The sequence below is a fragment of the Rasamsonia emersonii genome (assembly GCF_000968595.1).
Source record: "Rasamsonia emersonii CBS 393.64 chromosome Unknown ctg1118621759985, whole genome shotgun sequence".
Classification (NCBI taxonomy): Eukaryota; Fungi; Ascomycota; class Eurotiomycetes; order Eurotiales; family Trichocomaceae; genus Rasamsonia; species Rasamsonia emersonii.
In genome coordinates this window covers 29,922-54,362 of record NW_013563302.1, presented here as the reverse complement: position 1 = coordinate 54,362, position 24,441 = coordinate 29,922, and the positions used below count along the sequence as shown (strand labels likewise).

Genomic DNA, 24,441 nt, shown 5'->3' with positions numbered 1-24,441 from the left:
CTTCTATCCACGCAACCATCCTGTCCTACCAAGTATATAACAAATCCATTCTGTTAGCTCCAAATCCATCCTACCGTTGCAAGTCACTTTCGTTTTGTTGATCCGTGCCTTGCATCATTGCGGTGCCAAGATCTCCGCATTCAGCTCTGGATCCGCCTGCCGGGCTCCGCTTGCTAATACGCTCCTTATCATTACTCCATAACAGTGTTCTGGGAACACTGTTTCACCGCGACCCATCGTTCACGGCTGCCAAGCTGCCTCAGATTTAGCATCATCGTATACTCAACGTGACTTACATGATATTTTGTTTATTGACAGTTGTCTCATCACTGAGGACCCTGCCATCACCATTACCGCCTTTGCTCCCGCGTTACGGCTCGACTCATCCAGCTCGAGTCATCCGTTGTTGTACCTCGCCCACGGTCTAGCCGGGGGCCTGGTTTCTATCGACACGATACTGCCTCTGGAAGGCATCTAATCCAGAAGAGAGTCCAACGGTTTTTGAATGCCCCCGGCAGCGTTTGAAGACCCGTCCCGCCAAAACACCCAGTTTCCTGGTGACAATAGCCCGCCCTCTCGGGACCCGATTCGAGTGAACCAGGAACAAGAGCCAAGCGTCAAGAGCAAGAAGAAGGGCAAGAATGGCTGCAGGGGAAAGGATAAAGCGGCCAAACCAGCCGTCCAAGCAAGTCTGGAGGAACTGTATGCCCCCCTCACCGCCATGTTTGTTTGGAATAAGTACAGATAGCTAATACCCAAACTGAATGCATAGAACCCAGCCATCACCACCTTCGCAGTCCGAGCCGTCCTCGTATCCAAACAATGCGTTTAGCCGTCCTGCAAATAACATCGGTGTGTCGCCGGTTCTGGAAGCGCTGGGCTCGCTGGGGAACAATACAGAAAACGAGACGGCCTATCGAACAGGGGCTTGGGCCAAATCAATCCCATTTGGGAAGAGTCCTCCAAATGACCTGGTCGATCCTGGCTTTGCCAATGGATCGCCTCTCAGTTTTCCCAATCAGGTTGAAAGGGGTGGCTTCAGCAATGTCTCTTCTTCTGCGTCCCCTCCCCCAGCGAGGGCCAGGCCGATGAGCTATGGCAATGGACCGTTCAACCTCGCTCCATCACGTCACCAGTCGGTTGACAGGCAGAAGCGTCATTCAATGGGCGGCCAGTTCCAGAATCAGCCCCCGTTACCACATCTACCCCAAGCTCATTTCTATGGAGCCCCGGAAATCGACCTGCCCTCATTCTCCCCTGCAAACAGGCCCGCAACGGACAAAAACTATTCGTTCTGTGCCTTTGATTCGATCCCTGGACCTCCATTCAAAGCTGGTAAAATGGGAGGGAAGGTGCTCCTGGTCGGGACTGATGGTGGTCTGGACGTCTTGGCAATTGAGGACTGCAAGACACGTCTGATTGGAAATATAACGGGCATTAATGGACGGGTTCTCGACGCGAAACTGTTGCCGTACACCTCGCAGTCGGATCCCTATGCATCCTCGCGTCCTCATGTGGCTGTCATAGTCCATGGCCCTGTGACTCACAAAGACGACGGAGGCGGGTCCTCTTCCGCCGGATCTGAGCCGAACGAGATTCTTCCGGGTCTTCCAGGAAAACCATCGTCGCACGAGAGGCAGCAGAGCAAGGATGAAACTGTCTACTATCAAACAAGAGTGGAGGTCTATTCCCTCAGGACTGGCGACCATATCACGACGCTTTTTACCAGCAAGCTGGTGCCGTGCTTTGAGGGTTACCCGAACCTTTCTTTGTTCGCGCCGTCACCAGTTGGTAACCTAAAACTCTATGCAAGTGGTAATTACGTCGTGGTCGCTTCAGGCGTCAGTGGTGAGGTGTTTATATATGGTGTCATCGCATCCGCTGCCCCGAATGCGTATCAGTGTCTCGCGAAAACTTGGACTAGTATCCAGTCAAGGGACTCCCGCCGTTATTCCACTTCTTCGAGCTCGACAGACCAGGATGGCTCGCAGGCCGATGCTCCCAATGGCGCAGCTTCTTCTGACACCCCGATCATATCTCTGAGCGGAAGATGGCTAGCGGTGGTACCGCCATCGTTTTCCTCGAGGGCCCCACCCTTAGGTACTGTGCCTGCACCTCTGCTCCAGAGAAAGATTCACGGTCTGGAGACGCTCATCCCGCCATCAAAACCAGCCGTGACCTGCGCAACTGATTCCGGTGAAAGAGAGAGCCTTTTCAACAAGGTAGCCAGGGGCGTTACGCAGGAGCTTTTCAGAGGTGCTCGATGGATGGGTGACCAAGGTCTGCAGGCTTGGAATAACTACTGGAACAAGGACCAGCAATCCGCCCAGAATGGGAACTTACGTCGTCCATCCCAGTTTGCGGATTCTCAGCAGCAAGGTCATAACATATTCCCTCCAACACACGGTCAGGATACTTCTGGGGTGTCGTCATCGGAACCCGATCTAGTATCAGTGATTGACATCAAAAAGCTGGAAGACAGCCAGGAGACAAAGACGTCATTTCCAGGACCTATTGCCACTTTCCAGGCCCCGAATGGATGTAGCTTCTTGTCATTGTCTCCAAACGGGCTAATGCTGTTGACAGCAAGCAAGAAAGGAGACGTGCAGTATGTGTGGGACCTCATGCAAATCAAGCATTGCAGAGCTGCTGCTTTTTTGTCGGACGACTTGACTGCTAATAGCAACTATAATCCAACCACTCCTCATGTGCGGCAGGTCTCGAGGTATGCACGCCTCACAACTTCCAGTATTGTCGATGTCATATGGACGCACCCTATTGGTGAGAAACTGGCGATCATTACACGGAAAGGCACAGTTCATGTCTTTGATATTCCTCGAAGCGCCTTCCAATGGCCTCCATTCCGTCGAGCACGACCGATGCCCAAGAATTCTCAGGCTGAAGATCCGGCAGCGGCTGCTGCTGCTGCACAGTCTGAGGAAACAGGGTCTACAAACCCCTTTACTGCAGCAATGAAATTCGTTGGAGGGACGACACAACCTATTCTCGCGGCTGTTAGAGGTCGTACTACTAGCATTGGTACCACATTTCCCGCTGTAACTGGCTTTGGGTTATCCTCTGCGGCTGGTGTCAGAGGCAGTAAGGCTGTTGCTGCTGGCCTTAGCAAATCTGTCGGCGCTGCAACAGGTACCGTTAAGACACTGCGTCATGTCGGAGAGAATCGATTACATTTGGCGGGATTCTCCAGAGATCCTGTGGCCTCTCGCGTAACATGGATTTCCGCTCGAGACGAATGCCTGCTCGGTGTCATAGACAGCGGGTATTTCAAATTATACAAAATCAAGCGCAGCGTGGTCAATCAGAAGTCTCGGCGAAACCACTCGGTCATCGGACCGAAGATCATGGAATTCAAGTTGCCTCCATATCTGCAGAACTCCTGCGGTCCCATGCAGCTAGGTTTCTCAGTGGATTCAGCTCTGAATGCATCTTGGGCTTTGCCTTCAACCGCTCCCCACTCTTCTTCTACCACAAAGCTCAAGTCCCAGCCCCTCTCGCAGGCCGAGATTGAGACAAATGCTCCGTATCAACCTTTTCATACGGATCGAAGAGTCAATCTTTACGTATTCACTGGATCCGAGGCACACGACTCAGCAGCATCTCCAACAACTAGCCAATGGGTCTTTGGCAATGATATCCCCACTCAAAAACTTCATGTCCGCCCTCTTAACCAAAGTGATGATGAAGATGTCCTACCAGGACAGCAGGCTGGCCTGAGGGAAATGGAGAATCTTATCAGTCTTGGAAATGGCGGTGATCAAGTCGACGAGGTCGTCATCACGACGAGACGGAAGAAGAAGCATTCCGATCCACTCTCCGGTACTTCTCCTGGAATGGATGACGATGATGGATTTTTTGAAGATGATTGCGACGTTTTGGATTTTGCCAGAGACAGGGTCTAAATTGTTCTCGCTGCTCCTGGTGATTTTTTGGTTCTCGGCATGCATTGGTTTTATAGACGTGCTGCACCTAGGCGTTTGTGGACGGAGTTCACACTCTTTTTTCGTCTCTCCATCACTGAAATTGGCATATTGTCATACTGTTGGAGTTTCAAGAACGCCATTACCGCGGATAGCAGTCTGTTATCGATTTGACATGGTCAGAATGCATTGGCAGGGCTATGTTGTGCTTCATATCTGCTGATTTGATCAACTCGTGAGAACCACAAACTGCGAATATTGCCTGTACTGCCACTTCAATCCTTAATACCCCCACACAGTTTTGATTGTTGTTTCAATGCATGTTTGTTAGAGGCAGCGATTAGTACACACCTAATAATACAAAAAAAAGGCATAAAAGGGGAAAAAAAAGAGGAAAGAAAGAAAAGAAAAGAAAAGAAAGAAAAGGTTTCTTTCGTACCCAGAATTTCAGTAGAAACTTTTATTATTATTCGTCTTTCGCCTTGACTCTCCAGAAACTTGAAAGTGTATATATACACAGTAGCGATTACAACCCTCCATATCAGGGGTTAGTTGCAGTAACGCCCGTCTCTTCTTCCCACCAACTCTTGAACTCCCTCAGCCTCCGCGTCCGTTCTCTTGCCATCTCCCTCGCCGTGTCTGTCTTCATCATGTCCTCCAGCTTCTCCAGCTTGTCACCGAAATGCTCGATCGCCTGGTCCATCTCCCACCGGTGCGGATCACTGCCCCGTCTCTTGTTGCCCTGCGCTCCGAGAAAAGTGAAACACCGTCCGATGCCCACCGCTCCGAGCGCATCCAGCCGGTCCGCATCCTGCACGACCGCCAGCTCCCGATATCCGTCCTCGAAGATGAGCTTCCGGACCTTCTCCGGGTCCTTGATCTCGTTCGAGTACGAGACGTTGGAGACGATCGTCTGGACGCGTTCTGCGAGCGCAGGGTCCGCGCCCTTGGACACGAGCACGTCGTGGACGATCGTCTTCGGGTCGATGATCGCACCGGTGGTGCTGTTCTCCGGGGGCAGGTACTTCCGGTCACCGATGTCGTGCAGCAGAGCGGCCAGCGTGATGACCGTGCGATCATAGACCTGCTCTGGATGCCGCGTCTTTTCGGCCTCCAGGATGCGGTGGGCGAGGGAGACGACGCGGTGGACGTGCGCGGGGTTGTGGGATGGGTCGTAGCCGGACATGCGTTCCGTCATGTAGGCCGTTGCGGCTTCGATGAGGTGTTGGGTATCATTATCTTTTTGGGGTGTCATTTTTGTTTCTTTGTAGTTATGTGTGATGTTCCCAGAGAGAGGATTTCCAGGATTGTTGTGCAGCACGTGTGCAGTTCCTGTTGTGGGGTGTTTGTATGTTTTTGTCTGTTAAGGTTTAAGAGATTGAGAGGTTGTAGCAGTAAAAAAATAAATAGTAAAAAAAAAAAAACTAGGTTGCTATAGATTACAATAAGAGATAATATGTTTATTGTTATGATCAATACATAAATACATAATTGACATTATTTTTATTGGTCCAGGTAGAAATTGCAACAGGTGCAGTAGTGTACGGAGTGTATATTTACAAACGTGCATTCATACCTAATAACGTCATCTCCAGGACAGCATAGTTAACTAGCCAACCACCTAGGTACCTTTAAGTAGTTGTGCAGAAACATACCTGTATTTTTGCCGGTTTCTCTCCACAGGAACAAATAATGATGAGGCTAGACTTCTTGAATTTGAACTGATATGTCACAAGAACCCGATCTTTCTTTCAAGTCCGTCCATATTTAAGCTTGAATAGAGGCGCAGCAGAGTGGACTATTTCCGGAGGCCTTGTCAAAAAAAAAACAAGTTCTAGACTGAGTATGGGATGAGAATAATCAACTATTATTATGAAGTTTCCCCAATTTGAGCTGATACAGTAGACGGAGGTTCACGCAGAAGAAACTCGAAGGAGGACGGAGATAAGAACCCAATAAATAGATGATTTCCAGGTAGATTAGTATGTGTAAGTTAAGTGGAGATGCCTTTTTGTTTTCTTTATAGAATAAAGAAGGTCTGATTGAAGAAAGTAGGTATTAGTTTACAGATATCTAATCACATAAATCCATAGACTAAGCATAATAAAAGAAAAAAAAAGATTGGTTAGGAGATATAAACATACTCATACACATGCACATACACATACATGAGAACTCCCCCTCAGAAATCCCAGAGACTAAACATAATTAAAAAATAAAAAAAAAATAAAAATACTGGTCAGGAGACATACACACACACATGCACATGTCCATGCACATACACATACACGAGAACTTCCCCGAGTCACCAGTCTATGCCCAGAGAAATTTCTCAACCTTCACTTTTAAGGTGTGCCTTTAACTTGCGTCTGGTGGTGGAGTCCGAAGCCCACAACCGCAGTCCCCTGGTGTATAGGTTTCATACCTGTGCCTCTTTTTTGGGCACAGCATTGGATCCCCCGGATTCCGCCGACATGGACGAACGAGCTCTTTCAGTGCAAAGTGATCGCAAGTGGCAAAAAGGTACACGTCGACAACACACATATTGATACGGTATTGGCAGTAATAATGTTATCGGCGGCGGCGGCGGCGGTGGTGGTAATAGTAGTAGCAGCGGCAGCAGCAGTAGTAGTAGAAGTAGGATCTTATGTTTTAGCTTCAAATATCAAATGTCAGAATTATGATACATATTCCAGGAGTGTTTTCTTTTTCAGGGAGATGGACATACATGATGGCAATGTTTCTTCTTGTTGTTCGCTTGCTTTGTTCTTGATGTCTATCACGCGTAGGAAGTAATATAGAGCAATAATGTATGTTGGAGTGGTTTACTTTGCAATCCTGTGGTGGATTCCATATGTAGATATATATATTCCTCATATTGCTCATATTTTGCTCATCGCTATGACTACATAGGTAGATACTAGGTAAGAGTCAACAGTATATGAAAGTTTTCTGGAAGGACAGTCATTCGTATTAACTGTATACTAGGAGTTGTCAGGTATATACTAACGTACTACTACTATAGTTGGCAATAAGAATGAATGTCTTGGTTAGTATAGTCAGACTTGTTACGAGTTACGACCCGCCACTACGAACCTGTATAGAGTTACTTGTTTGGGTAGTTAGATAGGGTTCATCATTATTCTTCTCAGTGTTTCCGGAGTTAGTAATACAAAAGCCTAAAGTAGGATAGGTATAGGTAGGTAGCTATTTAGATCTAAGAAACGCTTAACAATGTTATAGATCATCAAGACTACAAGATAATAGTCGAACAGTCTAGCGAAGCATGACCTGCAAGCGACTTGTAGAGTAGCAATTCAAATGGGTATTAATTATAAATAGTGGACTGATTACATACATAACGTATGAAATACAGCCAAAGAGAAGAAAATAAAAAAGGACAGTGGCAGTTGACACATGAAGAGAGAAGCTAGATAGCAGTCATAGTGTGCAGGAATTTTTTTTGCGGCGGCAAGAAGCCTTCCTAACTGCTTCTCGATCCTCCCCATCATGCGGAAGAGAATTCAAAGTTACAGAGCAAAGGCGGCCACAACGACACCGAGAAGACCGGCAGCAGAGGCGCCCAGTTCGATGCTGAGCTGGCTGGCCGCACCGGTGCTCTTCGGGACGCTTGCGCTGCTGCTAGAAGAGCCAGACGAGGAGCCAGATCCAGAGCCAGAGCTAGAGCCTATACATTTTCATCTATGTCAGTATCACATCGCAGGCTCAAATTCACGGAAGGGATGCGTACCGCTAGAGCCGGATCCCGAGGTAGCAGTAGCGCTGGAGCCGCTGCCAGTGAGAGTGGTGACATCCGAACCAGAAGAGCCAGTAGCAGCAGCAGCAGCGCTGGCAGCAGTCGCAGGGAAGAAGAGGGAGCTGTAGCAAGACTGCTCGCATTTGGCATAGGCTTCGGTGTCGGCAGGAGTGCCACTGCCCTGAGGGCATCTGGCCGCGCAGGCCGTGGTGTCGTTGGCCATAGCAGCGTTAGGGCATGGCACCTTGAAGCATTTCGCCTTGCAGCAGACGTCACTTGGGGAACCTGCGCAGAGCAATTGGCATTAGTACGGATTCTGCGAAAATATGGGATGCATTGCGCGCTCGTTTAACAGTGGGTGACCTACAGTTGGCAGCGCAAGAAGCCTCAGGCGACAGGGAGGCAGTCGCCGTAGGAGAGGAACCGGTGCTTTCCTGAGCAGCGGCAAGGGCCGCGAGACCAGTGAGGGCGAAGATGCTGAACTTCATTTTGACTTGGGATCTCTGAAGCGAAGCGAAGGACTCGTGAGGCTCAGAGAGAGGACGTTGTATCGCTAGAGAGCGGACTACGCCAGCAAACGAGCGACTGAATGAACGAAGGTCAACAACAGCGAGAACGCGACAGGGACGAGAGAAAAGTCGTGTGTCAAGACTCAAGCCACGGGGAGCATTCCCTGCCCGGGCGACCTATATTAAATTTATAGTTCCAAAAAATCGAGAGTATTTTCTGCTTGGCCGGGGTGAATGCGGGCGGGCCGCTCATTGGCCGCGTGTCAGGTTGGCCCAGATTCTTCGCCCTGCGTCCGTGGATCCCCTGCATTCCCCTCTCCGATTCGCCACCAGCTGCCAATTCTTCGACCCTTTTCCACAGCATTAATCGCGCTGGAGATGGAGTATCGCTGCATGGACGTGTCGTGTGGTCATGCTGACGCGGAATTGAACGTATGGACGCACTTTGGACAGTCCTAGGTGCTGATATGGACTGTTTGTGTACCCGTTATGGCATGATTCCATCAAGCCCGGCCTGCAGCTGAAACAAGGGATAGGAAATGTTGTCAATCCACATTCCACTGCATGAATGAAGCCTGTTGCGCAGGCAGCACAGCACAGCGCAGGAGTCGAGAGTCGCGAGTGATCTGAGATCGAGACAGAGCTCTCCTCTGGACAAGTCATAAGCACTAGTGACTACGCACGCCACGTTAGCCGGCAAAGTCCAGGTGATCTATCAGCTTCTCTCCGTTTCATTGCAGCTATTTTTATCGAGTAATACGGAGTGCCGTCAAACTACGATATAAGAGGATCCACAGGGCGTCGATGCAGAAAAGCGCGCTAGTCCAAGTCCGGTTAGTCTGGACCCTCCAAACACGCCAAACACGCCAGTCCCGAAAAGGCAAGAACATCTTTATCACGTGATGTCGCGACGCTCCGACGCGCGTTCAACTGCTGGCGCGGCGAGGCAAATGGACGTAGATGATAGAACAGACCACGAAATTGCGAAGATAGGCACAGACGCTGCAGAGGAAGCCTACGAGCGGGGAACTCTCGCTCAAGGTGCTTCTTCGCTTCTTTCTGTCGAGTGTCTTTGTTGCGATGTCATCTCCCAGCAGCGGGGAGTTCAGCGATTTGGACAAGGATGTCCTGGTTGCCGCAAGCCAGACCAGCGTGTTCGATTCGGTCCCTAGCGATGACGACTCTCCTCGCCCTCCCAAACGACGTCGTCTTCATGCGCAAAATGACGGGCCGGGTCCGGCTCGTTCGGCTGCTGATGAGGCTTCCAGTGTCGACGAGAATGACTATTCAGACGTGAATTCAACCTCGTCGGCCGATGATCTCCCTCCACCACCCCGCGGCAGATTCTCGAAGGATAGCGACGGACACTCTCCGAGGGCCAAAAGGTCCAAATATAAGATTCATATTCCGAAACATACCAGTGTGCAGGAGGACACGTTCGTATCGCAGTTGACGCAACCTCATTCCAGTCCATCAAGGATTCGAGGACCCCGTTGGAAAAGACCGGACCCTGAGCCTCCGCAAACAAATGTAACGCCACAAGGTAATGAGAAGGTGGACAGAGATGAAGATGAGGAGGAGGAGGATCTGCGGGCTGCGATAGCTGCTTCATTGGAGTCATTTGAGGCGGAGAACTCCCAAGTAGCTACAAATCCCGACTCCAAAGGCTCAACAGCCCCTGTCCCTCGTGATACCCAACCTCAGCCTGCTACTGCCCAGACGGATATAGGGTTTGATCTCGATGATATCCCCGAAGATGCGTTTGATTCCTCTCCGTCCCTGTCGCCGTGCACAGGCCCAGAGGACTCTTTCACAGCTAATTCACGACCAGCGGCGAGCCAATCTTTCTCCAGACCTCAACCACAGACCCAGCGCACAAATCTCCGCCAGACGACCTTGTTCGACCTGGCCGCTCGAAGTACACCACAGGGAGGTCGGAGCTGGTCGCCGCCTCCCAGGGACGAACCTCCCACGCACCATAAGCTGGACACAGAGGCAATGAAGACATGGGTTTACCCGACCAACATTGGCTCGATAAGAGATTACCAATTCAATATTGCGCAAAAGGGTCTGTTTCATAACCTCCTTGTTGCATTGCCCACTGGTCTCGGGAAGACGTTCATTGCCGCAACCATCATGCTTAACTGGTTTCGCTGGACACGGGATGCTCAGATCGTCTTTGTGGCGCCTACGAAACCGCTGGTGTCCCAGCAGGTCTCGGCGTGTCTGGAAATCGCAGGGATGCCTCGTTCTCAAACGACCCTGCTTACCGGAAATGTGCCTCCGGGGACTCGTGCTGAGGAATGGCAGAGCAAGCGTGTCTTCTTCATGACACCTCAGACATTGGTCAACGATCTCAAAACCGGCATAGCGGATCCAAAGCGAATCGTTCTGCTTGTCGTTGATGAGGCCCATCGGGCTACGGGTGGCTACGCTTACGTAGAAGTTGTCAAATTCCTTCGGCGGTTTAATAAAAGTTTCAGGGTTTTGGCATTGACGGCGACTCCCGGTTCCACCGTGGAGGCTGTCCAGGCTGTCATTGACGGATTAGATATAGCGAGAGTGGAGATACGGACTGAACAATCTCTTGACATACGCGATTACATACATGCGCGAAATGTCGACATACAAACGTTCACGAATTCAGAAGAGATGATACTGTGTATGGATCTTCTTTCCAAAGCGCTACAACCAAGCGTCGATGAACTTCGCAACCTTAATGCGTATTGGGGAAGGGACCCCATGAGTCTTACAGCATACGGTCTTACCAAGGCAAGACAGCAATGGATGAGTTCGGACGCTGGAAGGAATGCAAGCTTCGGTCTCAAAGGGAAAGTCAATGCGCTATTCACTGTCCTGGCCAGTCTAGCTCATGGTATTGATCTGTTGAAATATCATGGCATTGTACCCTTCTACCACCATCTCGTTTCTTTCCGATCCAGTACCGAGGGCAAAAAAGGAGGGAAATATCAACGCCAAATTGTTGAGGATGAACACTTCAAAAAGCTGATGAACCATCTCCAGCCGTGGGTCAACGACCCTGAATTTATCGGACACCCGAAACTGGAATATTTGAGACAGGTTGTTCTAAATCATTTCATGGATGCTGGGGAGGGCCTTGACGGCGCTGACGGGCGTTCGCGGTCCAACACGAGAGTCATGATATTCGTGCACTTTCGAGACAGTGCCGAAGAAGTTACAAGGGTCTTGAAGAGACACGAGCCCATTATTCGACCACATGTATTCGTCGGCCAAGCTAGTGCCAAAGGCTCGGAAGGGATGGACCAGAAGACACAGCTGAGTATTGTGGAAAAGTTCAAGAAGGGGACATACAATACGATCGTTGCGACCTCGATTGGCGAAGAGGGTTTGGATATCGGCGAAATTGATCTCATTGTGTGTTACGATTCTTCCGCCTCTCCAATTCGGATGCTGCAGCGGATGGGCCGTACCGGTAGGAGACGGGCTGGCAACATCATCCTCCTCTTAATGCAGGGCAAGGAAGAGGAGTCTTACATCAAAGCCAAGGATAACTATGAGAAGATGCAGCAACTGATTGCCAGTGGCACTCGCTTCACGTTTCATGATGACAGGTCTCCCCGCATCCTCCCCAAAGATGTGAAGCCAGTTGTGGATAAACGCAATGTTGAGATCCCTCCTGAAAACTCACAGCCAGAATTGCCGGAGCCGCAGAGGAAGGTCAATCCCCCGAAACGGCCACCGAAGAAATTCCATATGCCAGACAATGTGGAAACTGGCTTCACCAAGGCTTCGCATCTGGGGTCTGGTAATGGTAATGTGGTCCGCCGAAAGGCTGCGGATAAGCACAAGAGTCCCGTTCGCAGTCCATCTCCGGAGCCGGTTCCGTCCCTTGAAGAGGTACTACTCACTCCAGCCCAACAGAGGGAATTGGAAGTTCGGTACCGCAACGTTGGCGGCACGTCTCCGCAATACATCCATCGCCCTCGAAACGATGCGTACCCTGGTCTGCAACGAGTCTTCAGACCAACAAAGCTGATTGGTCATGGATCGCTAACGCGCCGGATGGTTGATGCCCTTCAGAAAATGGCTGCAACTGAACCTGGCTGTGAGGATCGATACAGGAGCATATTGGACAGATGCATTGCAAGGCAAGCCAGTCTGGGAAAGACTCGCACGCTGGCTACATCTACGGAAGAGAGCGATGGACAACGAACTCCAACACGCAATTCGTCAGGAAAGACCGGTCCAAAGCAGCCATCTGAGAGGAGTCGTTTGGAGAAGCCAGTCAAGACAACATCATACTCTACAGCAGCCAATGCACACATCCCATCTGCTTCTCCATATCGTGATAGTACACGACTATCCTCGCCCTTGATGTGCTCTCCTCCTGCAGCTGAAACTGCGGAACATAAACCTTTCTATGCCTCGCAAATGAGCGATGTTGATGAGAACCTGGATCTCGATCTCCCCGATATCGGCACGCTTGTTGATAGAGAATCCAAGCCTGCGGCTCGGAAGAGAAAGAGGACCGTTATCGATGACGACGACGATGACGACTTTTTCTGAAGATTGGGCAGTTGTGTATATTGACCTCTTAAGTATTGTACTTTCTGGATAGGGTACACCATGGTAATTTGTCACGCGGGTAGACGATATTTTTGGGTGGAATGACAAAGGTTGTATGGTCTATATATATATAAATTTTTGGCAATACAATGATACCCGTTACTGTAATTGATTGCTTGAATGATTGTTTTGTTGTCTTGTAGTAATGAGCTGTTCATGGAGTAGGCCCACCGCTCTCACCGCAGCCGCCGTCGGGACACGCACTTAGCTGTCACCAACTCCGACGCGCAGCGATACTCGATATCATATCAGAGTTCCCCTCACCAGCTGCAATCATGGCCGATACGCAATTTGACAGTGCCCTGTGAGTGACCATATATCAGAATCTGTTCTTCCCTTTCTTTCCAGTCACACTTCTGTTGCCACAATTCCCCCAGCAGTCTGTTGCACAAGAACCCCCCGAGCACCCCCGCTTCCTAGCTGCGATTGACCAAAACATCTAATATCTGTCCTTCTCTCCAGTGACCTCCTCCGCCGCCTCTCGCCGCGAGACACGAAACGCAACCTGCAGGCGATCACGACTCTTGTCCCGGACCTGACCGAAGATCTCCTTGCCTCCGTGGACCAACCCCTCGAGGTCCGGCGATGCGCCAAATCCGGCCGCGACTACCTGCTCTGCGACTACAACCGAGATGGAGACAGCTACCGGTCGCCTTGGAGCAATGAGTTCGACCCGCCTCTTGAGGATGGCACCGTTCCGAGTGAAAGGGTGCGGAAATTGGAGGTTGCGGCCAACGAGGCCTTTGATGTATACCGCGAGCTCTACTACGAGGGCGGGGTGAGCAGCGTCTACTTCTGGGATCTGGATGACGGATTCGCGGGGGTTGTCTTGCTGAAGAAAGGTCCGTGTCGTTCAATCATTTCAAATACCTTTGTTTCTGCAAAGCTGACGATCCTTTGGTTTCGACAGGTGTCACCCCCGGCTCGAAGAGCACCGGCGCGTGGGACAGCATCCACGTCTTCGAGGCGACGGACCGCGCCCGCATGTCGCACTACAAACTGACGAGCACGGTCATCTTGCACCTGGCCAGCGAGACAGAGGCCCTGGGAACGATGGACCTCAGCGGCAACATGACCCGGCAGGTGGAGGCCGATCTGCCCGTTGAGTCTGACGCGAGCCATGTCGCCAACGTCGGTAGACTGGTTGAAGATATGGAGTTGAAAATGAGGAACTTGCTCCGTATGTTTCCTCCCCATCTTTTCTGTTCCTAGACAATCATATGCTGACGGACGATTTCTGCCTTCTGCAGAGGAAGTATACTTTGGAAAAGCAAAGGATGTGGTTGGCGACCTTAGAAGTAAGTGGATAAAAAAAACGGTCATGTTGCGCTGATACTAACGTCTTTAACTACTATCTAGGCATCGCTCCGCTGTCAGAGACCAACAAAGAGAGGGCTGCCCACAGGGAGATGATCAACTCCATGAAGGTGGCATCATAGATTGCAGAATTCTCCGGCTATAATCAGGTATGATGAGAGAGGAAACGAGACCAGAGGAGCAGACTAGTCACGAAGCTGTTGTGTGATTACAAAAATATATGCTCATACCATACCCCCATTCCCTATTCCCAGAGGAGGATCATGTAGATCTTGTTCTTCTTTTTGTCCCAAATTTCTTGTTTTTTATCATTATGTTTTCTGGCTCTTAGTGAAAATATTACGTTCGTTGCAGATTTTAGGACATTAGAGATATAGGAATTGAGATGAGACGTTTACGACAGACTGTCATTCCCACACATAGCTAGGTTACCAGAAGTAGTGGATGGCAGATAAGTGTAGATTCTTTCAAATTCTCTAACTGGAGAATCAATGTTGAGATTTCATCCAAGTGCCCTCACTGTGGGCTCAACGTAGAGTTTCTTGGATTTGAAAATTGCCAGGAGAAGCAACCTCGACTGCAGTGGGGAGCTGCAGTCGTATTGTGGCGCGGTATGGCATGACCGCCGGCCCTCTACGCCCTCGCGCGGCGGCGTAACGGTTCTGTATCATATGTGGACGCCTCTCCGTAAAGAGCCACGATGCCAGTTCCACCTAACATCGATCCTCTAGGGTTTCCACTCCGTATTATGGCTCCTTCATCAGATATGGTCAAGATTTCCGCTGTGGTAGAGAGGAGGAATGCGTAGGAGCCCAAACGAGAGGCATCACGGGAGCCACCAACTCGAACACGACCCAGGAATATGACTAGTCGCCGTTGGGATGGAGTGGACAGATTCGATATCAATTTCCATCGCGCAGACCATGTAGAAGCTCACTCAGTCAACCTCCATTTTCTCGTTATGACCATCGACCTTGTCCCCACTTTCGCCATTGCTTCGCTTCTCCGCACCATCGCCCGACTGCGCACGAACGTTTGCGACGAATTCCCGAGCAGCAGCCCACAGCTCGGCTTCCTTATCCTTGCCCACGGTGTCTTTCCGGCTATTGAGCCAACTGATCTCGAGCGGGTTGATGCCAGCTGCACCTCCGCCAGCTGCAGCCGCGGCAGCAGCATCACCGGCCCGGGAGGGGCCAGACTCCGGAGCAACAATCCCTGCTTCCTCGAGCGCGTACACCTGGCGACGCAATCGGACGTCGATGGAGGACAGCAGAGCAAAGTACTGCGACGCCGCGGCTTTGAACGCCGCCTTGCGCGATTCAACCGTGTTGCCGGCTTCGGACTTGGCGTTGGTCAGGGCTTGGATGGCGAGGCCGGCAGAATGGACCAGTTTCGCTACATCCTGTTGCAATTGTCAGCGCCTTGAAAGGCTCATTATTTATTATTTTTATTATGTGTCTTTTTGTCGCTCACTGGGTGCGCGCACTTTGTCAATTTCGTTTAGCTGCCGTATCCGGTCAGCAGAAGTGAATGTTTGGACATTCGTCTCTGAATAAGCCATGATTCACCCCAGGTAGACTTCTGTTTAGGAGGCACAAAGTAAAATAGAAGAGAGAGAGGCAGTGCTGCCTCTCGAAAAAAGCAAAGTGATAAATAATTACTGGATTGAAGCTACGCAATCACGTGTGAAGTGCGGGAGACTTGGGGAAGCTCCTGAATAATGGCCGCTAGCGGACTCACGCTAACCTTTAAATGGTATAGCGTTATATCAGAAAGACTTCAGCGACGCGACCTTTCACTTGCAGCAAGTTGTTGACCTTCACCTTGCGCCAGCGTCGCCCACGCCACTAGTCCCAGTGACATGAAAGTGAATTAGTCATTTTAGACAGTTAACGACCAGAACTATCCATAAGTGAAAGAGAAAAGTACCAGTGAAGATGTCCGCTCCAGGCGGCGGGGCTCCTAGCCCTGCACCTCGCAGTGCCAGTATCGGACCTAATACCGGAGTGCCTCTTCCTCCCCAGCAGCCCATGACTGGAAATCCTCCTGTTGCACCTGCAACACCTGCACCAGCTGGAGGTTCAAGTGGACCGGTCTCTCAGCAGAATCTCAACCAGATTGTAAGTCATTTCAGCTTTGTTGTCTGCATCTTGTTATGGACGTGGACGTGTTCTTTGTTCTTGTTTTGAGCACAAGTCACATATCTGCCCTTTTGTGCTGTGTCTTCGGAATCATGTTTTTGAAGTTGTCGTTGCACCTGATGAAGCAGCAAAGAAGGCCAAACAGGACATTGCAAAAGACGTGAATGGCAACCTGTAAAAAGGGCACAATGAATGCAGTTCTCTGTGACTCAAGCAGGAAATACTTATCCTTCATGGCGCTAAAGAGCGCTAGAGAGCTTTGTCTCTTGCTGGCTCCATCGCTCATTGGCTCTGTGTCCTTCTATGTCTGTCTACTCCTTCACCATCTGGCACGGCCGGCTGGAAAAATATTGCAGCGAAGTTCTTCCGATGTTTGATGATATATGGCTGTTTGGGGTGTCGTCTGAAGTCTGTCATGTCTCGAACCGTCCTTCGTTGTTGCTGTCGATTCCGTACTTTTAGCACTTTCGGTATCGACTTCGGAACAGAATGCCTCGTTCGAAGAAGGGAGGACGCTCTCGCAAGAAGAAGCAGCCGGAAACGGCCGCTTCAACGGCCCCAGTTACTTCTGAGGCGCCCACAGCACCTGTTTTACCGGGCCCTTCCGACAATTCGAGGGAAGATGCCAGTGTGAGCACGGCAGCCAGGCAAGAGCCGACCATCTCGCAGCTGGCCAGGCGACGCCTGGAGTTGGAGCTCTTGACTGCACAGCAGGCTTTGACTGCCATGTTAATTGAAGAGCAACGGACTTTAGTCACCAAACCCAGTGCTCTGCCGCCGGTGGAGGAGAAGACAGACGTGTGTGCCATTTATACGCCCTTTGCGACATCCTCAGCTGTTATGGCCTTGAAATGTTGTTCTTTCTTATGTTGATTTGTTATGAATTTCAATGAATCGTTTTGGAATCACGTTCCAATGTGTCATCGACTAACAGCTACTTTTCCACCCAGGTTATCGACTATCTAGCCAAAAAAGGTTACACTAGAACCGAAGCCATGCTCCGAATGGAGTCCGCGAATCAGGAAATTGATGGGCGGTCTTTGCCCCAGCTCAGCGAAGACCAGCGTCCCAAATACAGACAGGGCTTCGGTGCGTACCATCTTGGTTTCTCTGGCTGAAATCAATCTTCAGTGGACTAACTTCAAGAATTGTAGATTTGACTAAGGTCTGGATCGAGGACAACTTGGACTTGTACAAGGTATGATTGACTTTGGCATTTCTCTTGTTGTATCAACTTGGCTAACGGTAATATTAGCCGGAACTGCGACGTGTCCTGTGGCCTCTGTTCGTCTACTCTTTCCTTGACCTCGTGAGCTCCTTCTATCCACAGGATGCCAAGCAGTTCTTTGAGACGAACAAAAACCTGTTCCTCCCGGAACATGCGGAAGACATCCGTGCACTGGAGCCTATCAGTCTTCCAGAGCATGTCCAGGACAATACGGTTGCGAAGATTTACCGCGGCAACAAGTATCGTTTGATCCTCAGCAATCCTGCTTTTTCGAATCTCATGCAGTTCTTGGAGAATAAGCACAAGGAAGGAGGCTCGGTCATGTCTGCGATTCTCAGCAGCTACTGTACGATCATCACAAAGGAGCGTGCTGCAGATGACCGTTTCAGCTTTGCTGCCATGCTTGGTCGCGCCCGTGAAAGCGAGACGTTCCCTGCTGAAGACGAAGGAATTCCTGGTCACCATCCAGGTTCGGCCTACACTGGGGACAACCCTGCTATGACGGGTACCCTGCCTAGACTCAAGCTGGGAAAGCTCCCCCCGGAGCCAGAACTTGAGGGTGACGTTCGGGCGGAGCTGGAAGAGTACGACGCAAAGAACCCGCCTCCCCCAGGTCGTAATACTCTCGTCCAGGAATATGATCAGATGATCAAGAAAGAGGAGGATGAGGAGGCTCCTAGCCGTGCTGAGATCCCTTTCCCTCCGTCTACTGCTCGTGATGTTGCCATCGAGGTCCAGAGGGTCAAGGAGAACCGTGACAGATTCAGGATCGAAGGTCGTACCGGCGGTGTTGGTCCCGCAGTGAGCGTTTGCATGTTCACGTTCCACAACACCTACGATAGGTTAGTTTCTCCTCGTAACTTTTACAAGTGCTGGCTAACAGTTTGCCGTCAGATTGACCTGCCTTGACTTTTCGGACGATAACATGCTCGTGGCAGCTGGCTTTGAGGAGTCTTACATCCGGGTCTGGAGTCTTGATGGCAAAGAGATAAAGCCCACTCATGCCGGTCTGGAGGACGTCACGCCACCTTCCAACTCCAAACGCCTCTTTGGCCATTCTGGTCCTGTCTACGCGGTGGCTTTTGCTCCATCCGCAGCCCGTACGGAAGGCGAGCTTGCTCCAACTAATGCTCGTTGGCTTCTTTCGTCTTCTGCCGATAAGACCATCCGGCTGTGGTCCCTTGATCTGTGGCAGTGCATGGTGGTGTACAAGGGCCACGATCAGCCAGTGTGGGATTTGAGCTGGGGTCCTTTCGGCTACTACTTTGTTTCTGGGGGCCATGACAAGACCGCTCGACTGTGGGTAACTGACCGAATCCGCCAGCAGCGCATCTTTGCTGGTCACGACCAGGATGTCGATTGCGTTTGTTTCCATCCAAACTCGGCTTACGTGTTTACCGGTAGCTGCGACCACACAGTTCGCATGTGGGCCGTCACCACTGGAAACTGTGTTCGCATGTTCACGGGCCATACCGGCAACATTACTGCTCTTGCATGCAGCCGCAATGGAAAGATTCTGGCGTCTGCGGATGACCATGGATCCATCTTCTTGTGGGATCTGGCTCCTGGCAGGCTCTTGAAGCGCATGCGTGGGCACGGCAAGGGCGGCATCTGGTCGCTGAGCTGGAATGTTGAGTCTAATGTGTTGGTGTCCGGTGGCGCTGATGGCACCGTTCGCGTGTGGGATATTAACCCTCCTGCCCCGGAGCCGTCGGGAAGCCAGACTCGCGCTGGCGGAGAAGGCTCATCTGGTACGAAAATCGATACGAATGCGACCGCTGCGAGCACTCAGGCTTCCGCTTCTGTCGGACCCGGTGCGGGCAAGAAGAAAGGCAAAGAGAATGTGGTGACTCCTGACCAAATTAGCGCCTTCCCTACGAAGAAGAGTCCTGTCTACAAGGTCAAGTTCACGAACATGAACCTGATCATTGCTGGAGGCGCTTATCTGCCTTGAACGAACTCGTCGGTCGGGATATCCACCAAATCTCGAGATCCCAGTTACCGTCGTAACCAGCAGGGTTCGGGATTCGGTGGTGTTCACTAAAATCTCTTTCCACTTGTGACATAGCATTTCTCTTTCATGTGAACAGCGTGGTTCTGTCTTGAGGGCTTGGATTGCAGTGAAAGACGGCGTCCTGGTTGGCCTGGAGTTTGCGGTTGGGATGGTTCACGGCTGGCGAAGGAATCTCTTTTTTCATCTTCTGCATGGCGCGGCTAATAATAGCATCACAAATAATCTTTCTAATCTGGGAGGTGGCATTCTTGTGATTCATGATGTATTCTAACAAGAATCACCCCGAGAAATGGATATTATTATTTTCTTCCAGTACGCTTTACTCAGTGGTATTTCTGGTTATTAAGAAAGGAAGAAGAAGAGGGGAATTCATTTTCGCTCTTACGAATACGCCTGATGTTTTACTCCTTGTATAAGTATTTTTTTTTAGGACCAACGTTGATAAGAAGTGCATTATTTTGCATTATTTTGCGACTGGCGGGTAATTAAGTAAGATGTGGGGTGAGTCTGCTCGCCACCAAGCAGTCTACAGTATCAACACCTCGAAGATCCACGTACTCGGTAAGCACAAGACAGCATTGATCCATTGCCTGACGCAGCGACAAAAGAAAGAAGAATTATAGAGCCCCACAGTAGAAGATGCTTGCCTAAGTCCAGGTGCTGTTGAATGGAAACATCATGAGCGACTTTCAGAAGGAGTTTGTCAAGTCGCGGCTCGCCAAACTGCCGCCCGAAGCCCCTCCATTGCTCGACGACGCCGACGACACGGCTGCCCCCCATCATGACGATGACTCGTCTTCGGCCTCGTCGGCGTCCTCGACAGGTACGGTTGTTCCATCTCCGGGAAAGAATCTCTTTGCCAGGCCGTCAGGGTGCGTTTATCTCCGTCTCTTGAATTGAATTGTTGTCCCCCATGTAAGACGGACTTTTTTTATAGATTTGCAACGGAAGCTGTACTTGCTGTGTTATTGCCGCGATCTGACAATTTGCCAGTCTATCCCCGAGACAACGCCCCAGTTCGTTAAGTTGGACAGACTTCTACGCCCGCGAGCTCTTCTTAGAAGAGGACGTGGGCGACCTGCACATTGTCCACCATGCGTACATCACTCCGCCCACGGGGTCGGGCCCGCTGTTCGTGATGCACCACGGCGCAGGCTCGTCGGGCCTCTCGTTCGCGTCTTGCTCGGGCGAGATTCGAAAGCTGCTGCCTGAGGCGGGCATTCTCTCGGTAGACGCTCGATACCACGGCAGCACGACGGTGAGCGGCGCGAAAGGCCATGAGGATGAAAAGATCGAGCCTGACTTCCGGCTCGAAACGCTGAGTCGCGATCTGCTCTTCGTCATCGACCAGACGCGGTCGCAGATGGGCTGGGAGACCCTTCCAGACTTGGTCTTGGTGGGCCACAGTCTGGGAGGGGCCGTCATTACCGATGTTGCCAAAAGGGGGGATTTGGGCTCGAAAGTGCTGGCTTACGCCGTGTTGGATGTTGTTGAAGGTGCTGATGGCGACTCTCGCTGCTTGTTCCCAGGCTAATGGGTGTAATCTTAGGATCGGCGATGGACGCACTTCAGAGTATGGACAACTACCTCTCTACGCGACCGAAGAGCTTTCCGTCGTTGAGTTCCGGAATCGAATGGCAGTAAGTGGCTGAATTTTTCTCTTCGTCCTCTTTTCTTAAAGGCATACCTAACGCTCTGTTTATAGCACCCGCTCTCGAACAATCCGCAATACCACGTCAGCACGGGTCTCTGTGCCCTCATTGCTCCGAGAAGAAGAGAACCCCGCCGACCCATCGCGGCCGTGGGTGTGGAGGACGAATTTGGAGGATACGAAGCCATTCTGGGAGGGATGGTTCGTGGGACTGAGCAAGAAGTTTCTCGAAGCCAAAGGAGGAAAGCTCCTGCTGCTGGCTGGGACGGACCGGCTGGACAAGGAGCTGATGATTGGGCAGATGCAGGGTAAGAGACATCCTCAGAGCGACATATCCTGAATATCATGTTCTGGAAAAACTAACGTGTTCCTCATCTACAGGAAAGTATCAACTCCAGGTGATCCCCGACGCGGGACACTTCATCCAAGAAGACCAACCCAGCAAGACGGCTCAGATCCTGGTGGACTTCTACAAGCGAAACGACCGCAGCGCGCTCGTCCTGCCGCCAAAGGTGGGCGATCTGGGGGCTGCGAAAGCCATGGAGAAGGGACTTGGAGCTGTGGATTCTGCGAAAAAGCCTGCTCCATGATGATAAGACGAACCTTGCGTGTAGGGGTTCTTGAATTGAATGCTATTTGACTGGACTGGACTACACTTCATGACTGTCAACGACAGGTAGTCTCCTTTTTTTTATGACGGATGATGATAGACACATGCCAGTTGGATATCTCGCTTTGTAAGAAGGTTACGAGTTAGTTTGAATCTGATATGATATGAGTACGATCCGGCCTGATGCTGTTCCGTTTCCGTAATGATTATGAAGCTGAACCCCTGCCATTGCTATAGTATACAATTCTAAGCTATTTAAAAAGTAAGTGCCGTTTGTACTAGATAATGTTTTAGATTTAGTTCTAAGGCTGGGCTTATGGTACGACAAAGGGGGCCATAGATCTTCAAACCGATCCCCGTCAATCATATACTCCTTCCGGTAATGATAATCCAGATGATCGGAACAAATAACACAGAGATCTGCGGAAAAAGCTGCCTGGAATTGCTCCCTATAGCCCGCCGCTCCGCTGACTTTCTATGGCCCCCAAACCAGAGAATTCTTGAAAAATCCTGGGGCTATCGTCAACTTTATTACATGCAAACGTCCCAACAAACTATATGGAGTATGCAGGAGCCAATGGAGAAAAGGGGGCAAAAAAAATCTCGAATTGTGGTTTGTATTGTCCTGGACCCCTGGTACCTTCTGCCAAGGATGTTATATCAGCATACCACAAATGATGTTGTAAAAAAAAGGATGTGTCAAAAACTTTTTTTTTATTTTAAACGAACGTTCAATCCAAGTGCAGGATTATCAGCACTGCTTTTTCCCCACAATGATAATAACGAGTCAGTAGGACGTATGACATGTCCTATCTAGATAACCGGGTTTGAATTACTGTTGTACAGTTGTACTACCTACAGAAACTCTATGGAGTATTTTTGCCCCCGTTGGAGCTGTGATCGGCGCTTTATACTTGTAGGAGGACCACCATGTAGGAATTTCTCCACATTGTCTTTGTTACTGTTGGACCTTTCTTTCACAGCAGAATTATCAGTATTAGGTCCTGTTGGTATGAAGCACATACCATGTACTACTGTATATGAATATAAAAAGGACTACAAACCTTGTAAGAAAAAAATGTTAAAGCCAGACTTTGGAAGAATAACATCATCATCAATCTTTTCTTTTCTTCTCTGAAAAAAAAAGCAAAAATGCGGGCTTTCCTTAACATCCTCCTTCTCATCCAAGCTGCTTTTCTGGCTTCTGCCAACCCTGCTCCTGCTCCTGTCGCCGACATGAACTGTGCTGACTTGGCCGTGGATTGCCACAAGTTTGCTGCCTGGTGTACTGAACCCAGGATGAGTGAATGGGCAATAAAGAACTGCGCAAAGACTTGCCAAGTTTGTTGAGAAAAAGCCTGCTTGCCTGCCTGCCTGCCTGCCTATATAGCTATAGATATTGGATTATATTATCTGGGTATGTATTTATCAAATACATTCTGTGCAGTTCCTTCCTTTGCTAACCTCTTGTTAAGGGTGATTTTATATCAGTACATATACTGATATACCTACTTCAGTCTTCTACTTGTCACCTACCAGAGTGACAATGGATTGGTCAGAAGATTCTGTCGTGCTCAGCATCATCTGCCGTTTTCAGAAGATGAAAGAGCATGGGAATGGGAAAAAAAAAAGGGGAGGCACAGTGTCGTGACTTCTTCTTTGTTAGCCATACTGTACATACATAAATATGGGTAGAAATCCCTTGGAAGACTTTTCCTCTCTAATCACTCCTGTTTACTAGTTTGCTAGAATCAATTTAGAGACTGTCTTTGCGAATGCCTGATTGCCTGTTTTTGCTAACAGGATCGTGGATCGAGTATACAATTGCAGTACTGGATGTATGTACGTACTTATAATCAAGGTTCATAATCACTTGGATTGTTGTTGCAGCTTAATGGCAGATCCATTCATCATGAGAGACGCCTCACGAAGTTTCGAGGAAGGATCATCCATCGACATACCTATATAATGGGTAGTCCATACTTGTGACGCACCATGGACTTCCTATGTGACTTGGGAAAGGGACATTCATGTGCCCGAAGGTCGAAGGTACGGCGTCGTACTGCGACTTTTTTTTTAAAAAAAAAACAAAAAGGATGTGCCAAAAAAATATTAAGGAGTACAAGGACGAAATCTCGGATTGCCCCAAACTTGCCGGTTATTGTTATAACGGATACATGCCAGAAATAACGACGCTGTGTCAGAAGACTTGCCACTTCTGTTAACTACCAAAATATACATGCCTATCTACCTGCTTGTCTGCCTGGCTACATAGGTATGGATGTTGGATTGCATTGTCTGGGTACGTATGTATTCGAGGCTCTTCTTTTTTCTTTCTTTTTCTTTTTTTTTTCCAAGAAAATGCACTCTGCGCATTTCTTTTCTTTCTTTGCCAACCTCTTGTTCAGAGAATTATATACTGACTGATTTACTTACTTAGTTCGGTCTCCAGCAGCATCGACAAAATCCAGCGCTGTCAACATCCAGAATACATAACGAACGGCCATCCATCCACACAATACCCTACTGAATTGACTTGAACGGCGAATATACGTCTCGTGACTACATAGGCTAGGATGGGGCGGGGTTCTGAAATTAGATTTCTGTAACTGTTGCACAACACAAAGTGATCGATCACATGTATATATCTACTGTACATTCAATAAAG

At 49.8% G+C, this 24,441-nt stretch overlaps 8 protein-coding genes across 8 annotated transcripts; 6 read left to right on the top strand and 2 right to left on the bottom strand.

The window, feature by feature from the left end:
- Nucleotides 1-505: 505 nt before the first annotated feature.
- On the top strand, nucleotides 506-3,920 carry T310_1344 (uncharacterized protein; the record flags this gene model as incomplete). The annotated part of the gene is made up of 2 exons (XM_013475797.1): nucleotides 506-702; nucleotides 773-3,920. The coding sequence occupies 2 exons, from the start codon at nucleotides 506-508 to the stop codon at nucleotides 3,918-3,920; spliced, it is 3,345 nt and encodes a 1,114-aa protein (XP_013331251.1).
- A 559-nt stretch (nucleotides 3,921-4,479) lies between these two features.
- On the bottom strand, nucleotides 4,480-8,183 carry T310_1343 (HD superfamily hydrolase; the record flags this gene model as incomplete). Its single annotated transcript, XM_013475796.1, has 14 exons — nucleotides 4,480-5,270; nucleotides 5,515-5,559; nucleotides 6,107-6,136; nucleotides 6,227-6,251; nucleotides 6,364-6,425; nucleotides 6,481-6,582; nucleotides 6,667-6,714; nucleotides 6,953-6,983; nucleotides 7,035-7,145; nucleotides 7,196-7,229; nucleotides 7,297-7,368; nucleotides 7,473-7,626; nucleotides 7,690-7,980; nucleotides 8,063-8,183. 14 exons carry the CDS (start codon nucleotides 8,181-8,183, stop codon nucleotides 4,480-4,482), a joined length of 1,917 nt encoding a protein of 638 aa, XP_013331250.1.
- Nucleotides 8,184-9,106: 923 nt separating this feature from the next.
- Nucleotides 9,107-12,752, top strand: T310_1342 (DNA helicase; the record flags this gene model as incomplete). Its single annotated transcript, XM_013475795.1, has 2 exons — nucleotides 9,107-9,160; nucleotides 9,198-12,752. 2 exons carry the CDS (start codon nucleotides 9,107-9,109, stop codon nucleotides 12,750-12,752), a joined length of 3,609 nt encoding a protein of 1,202 aa, XP_013331249.1.
- Nucleotides 12,753-13,087: 335 nt separating this feature from the next.
- Nucleotides 13,088-14,251, top strand: T310_1341 (F-actin capping protein beta subunit; the record flags this gene model as incomplete). The annotated part of the gene is made up of 5 exons (XM_013475794.1): nucleotides 13,088-13,116; nucleotides 13,275-13,654; nucleotides 13,723-13,992; nucleotides 14,063-14,110; nucleotides 14,172-14,251. 5 exons carry the CDS (start codon nucleotides 13,088-13,090, stop codon nucleotides 14,249-14,251), a joined length of 807 nt encoding a protein of 268 aa, XP_013331248.1.
- Nucleotides 14,252-15,066: 815 nt separating this feature from the next.
- On the bottom strand, nucleotides 15,067-15,690 carry T310_1340 (Uncharacterized protein; the record flags this gene model as incomplete). Its single annotated transcript, XM_013475793.1, has 2 exons — nucleotides 15,067-15,524; nucleotides 15,603-15,690. The coding sequence occupies 2 exons, from the start codon at nucleotides 15,688-15,690 to the stop codon at nucleotides 15,067-15,069; spliced, it is 546 nt and encodes a 181-aa protein (XP_013331247.1).
- Nucleotides 15,691-16,759: 1,069 nt separating this feature from the next.
- T310_1339 (uncharacterized protein) lies at nucleotides 16,760-19,452 on the top strand (the record flags this gene model as incomplete). The annotated part of the gene is made up of 5 exons (XM_013475792.1): nucleotides 16,760-17,068; nucleotides 17,221-17,359; nucleotides 17,425-17,468; nucleotides 17,526-18,340; nucleotides 18,393-19,452. The coding sequence occupies 5 exons, from the start codon at nucleotides 16,760-16,762 to the stop codon at nucleotides 19,450-19,452; spliced, it is 2,367 nt and encodes a 788-aa protein (XP_013331246.1).
- Nucleotides 19,453-20,190: 738 nt separating this feature from the next.
- T310_1338 (Protein phosphatase methylesterase 1) lies at nucleotides 20,191-22,113 on the top strand (the record flags this gene model as incomplete). Its single annotated transcript, XM_013475791.1, has 7 exons — nucleotides 20,191-20,384; nucleotides 20,506-20,908; nucleotides 21,042-21,152; nucleotides 21,218-21,471; nucleotides 21,545-21,675; nucleotides 22,011-22,035; nucleotides 22,068-22,113. 7 exons carry the CDS (start codon nucleotides 20,191-20,193, stop codon nucleotides 22,111-22,113), a joined length of 1,164 nt encoding a protein of 387 aa, XP_013331245.1.
- An 812-nt stretch (nucleotides 22,114-22,925) lies between these two features.
- Nucleotides 22,926-24,313, top strand: T310_1337 (uncharacterized protein; the record flags this gene model as incomplete). The annotated part of the gene is made up of 6 exons (XM_013475790.1): nucleotides 22,926-23,114; nucleotides 23,170-23,190; nucleotides 23,534-23,615; nucleotides 23,750-23,822; nucleotides 24,049-24,075; nucleotides 24,214-24,313. 6 exons carry the CDS (start codon nucleotides 22,926-22,928, stop codon nucleotides 24,311-24,313), a joined length of 492 nt encoding a protein of 163 aa, XP_013331244.1.
- Nucleotides 24,314-24,441: the final 128 nt, after the last annotated feature.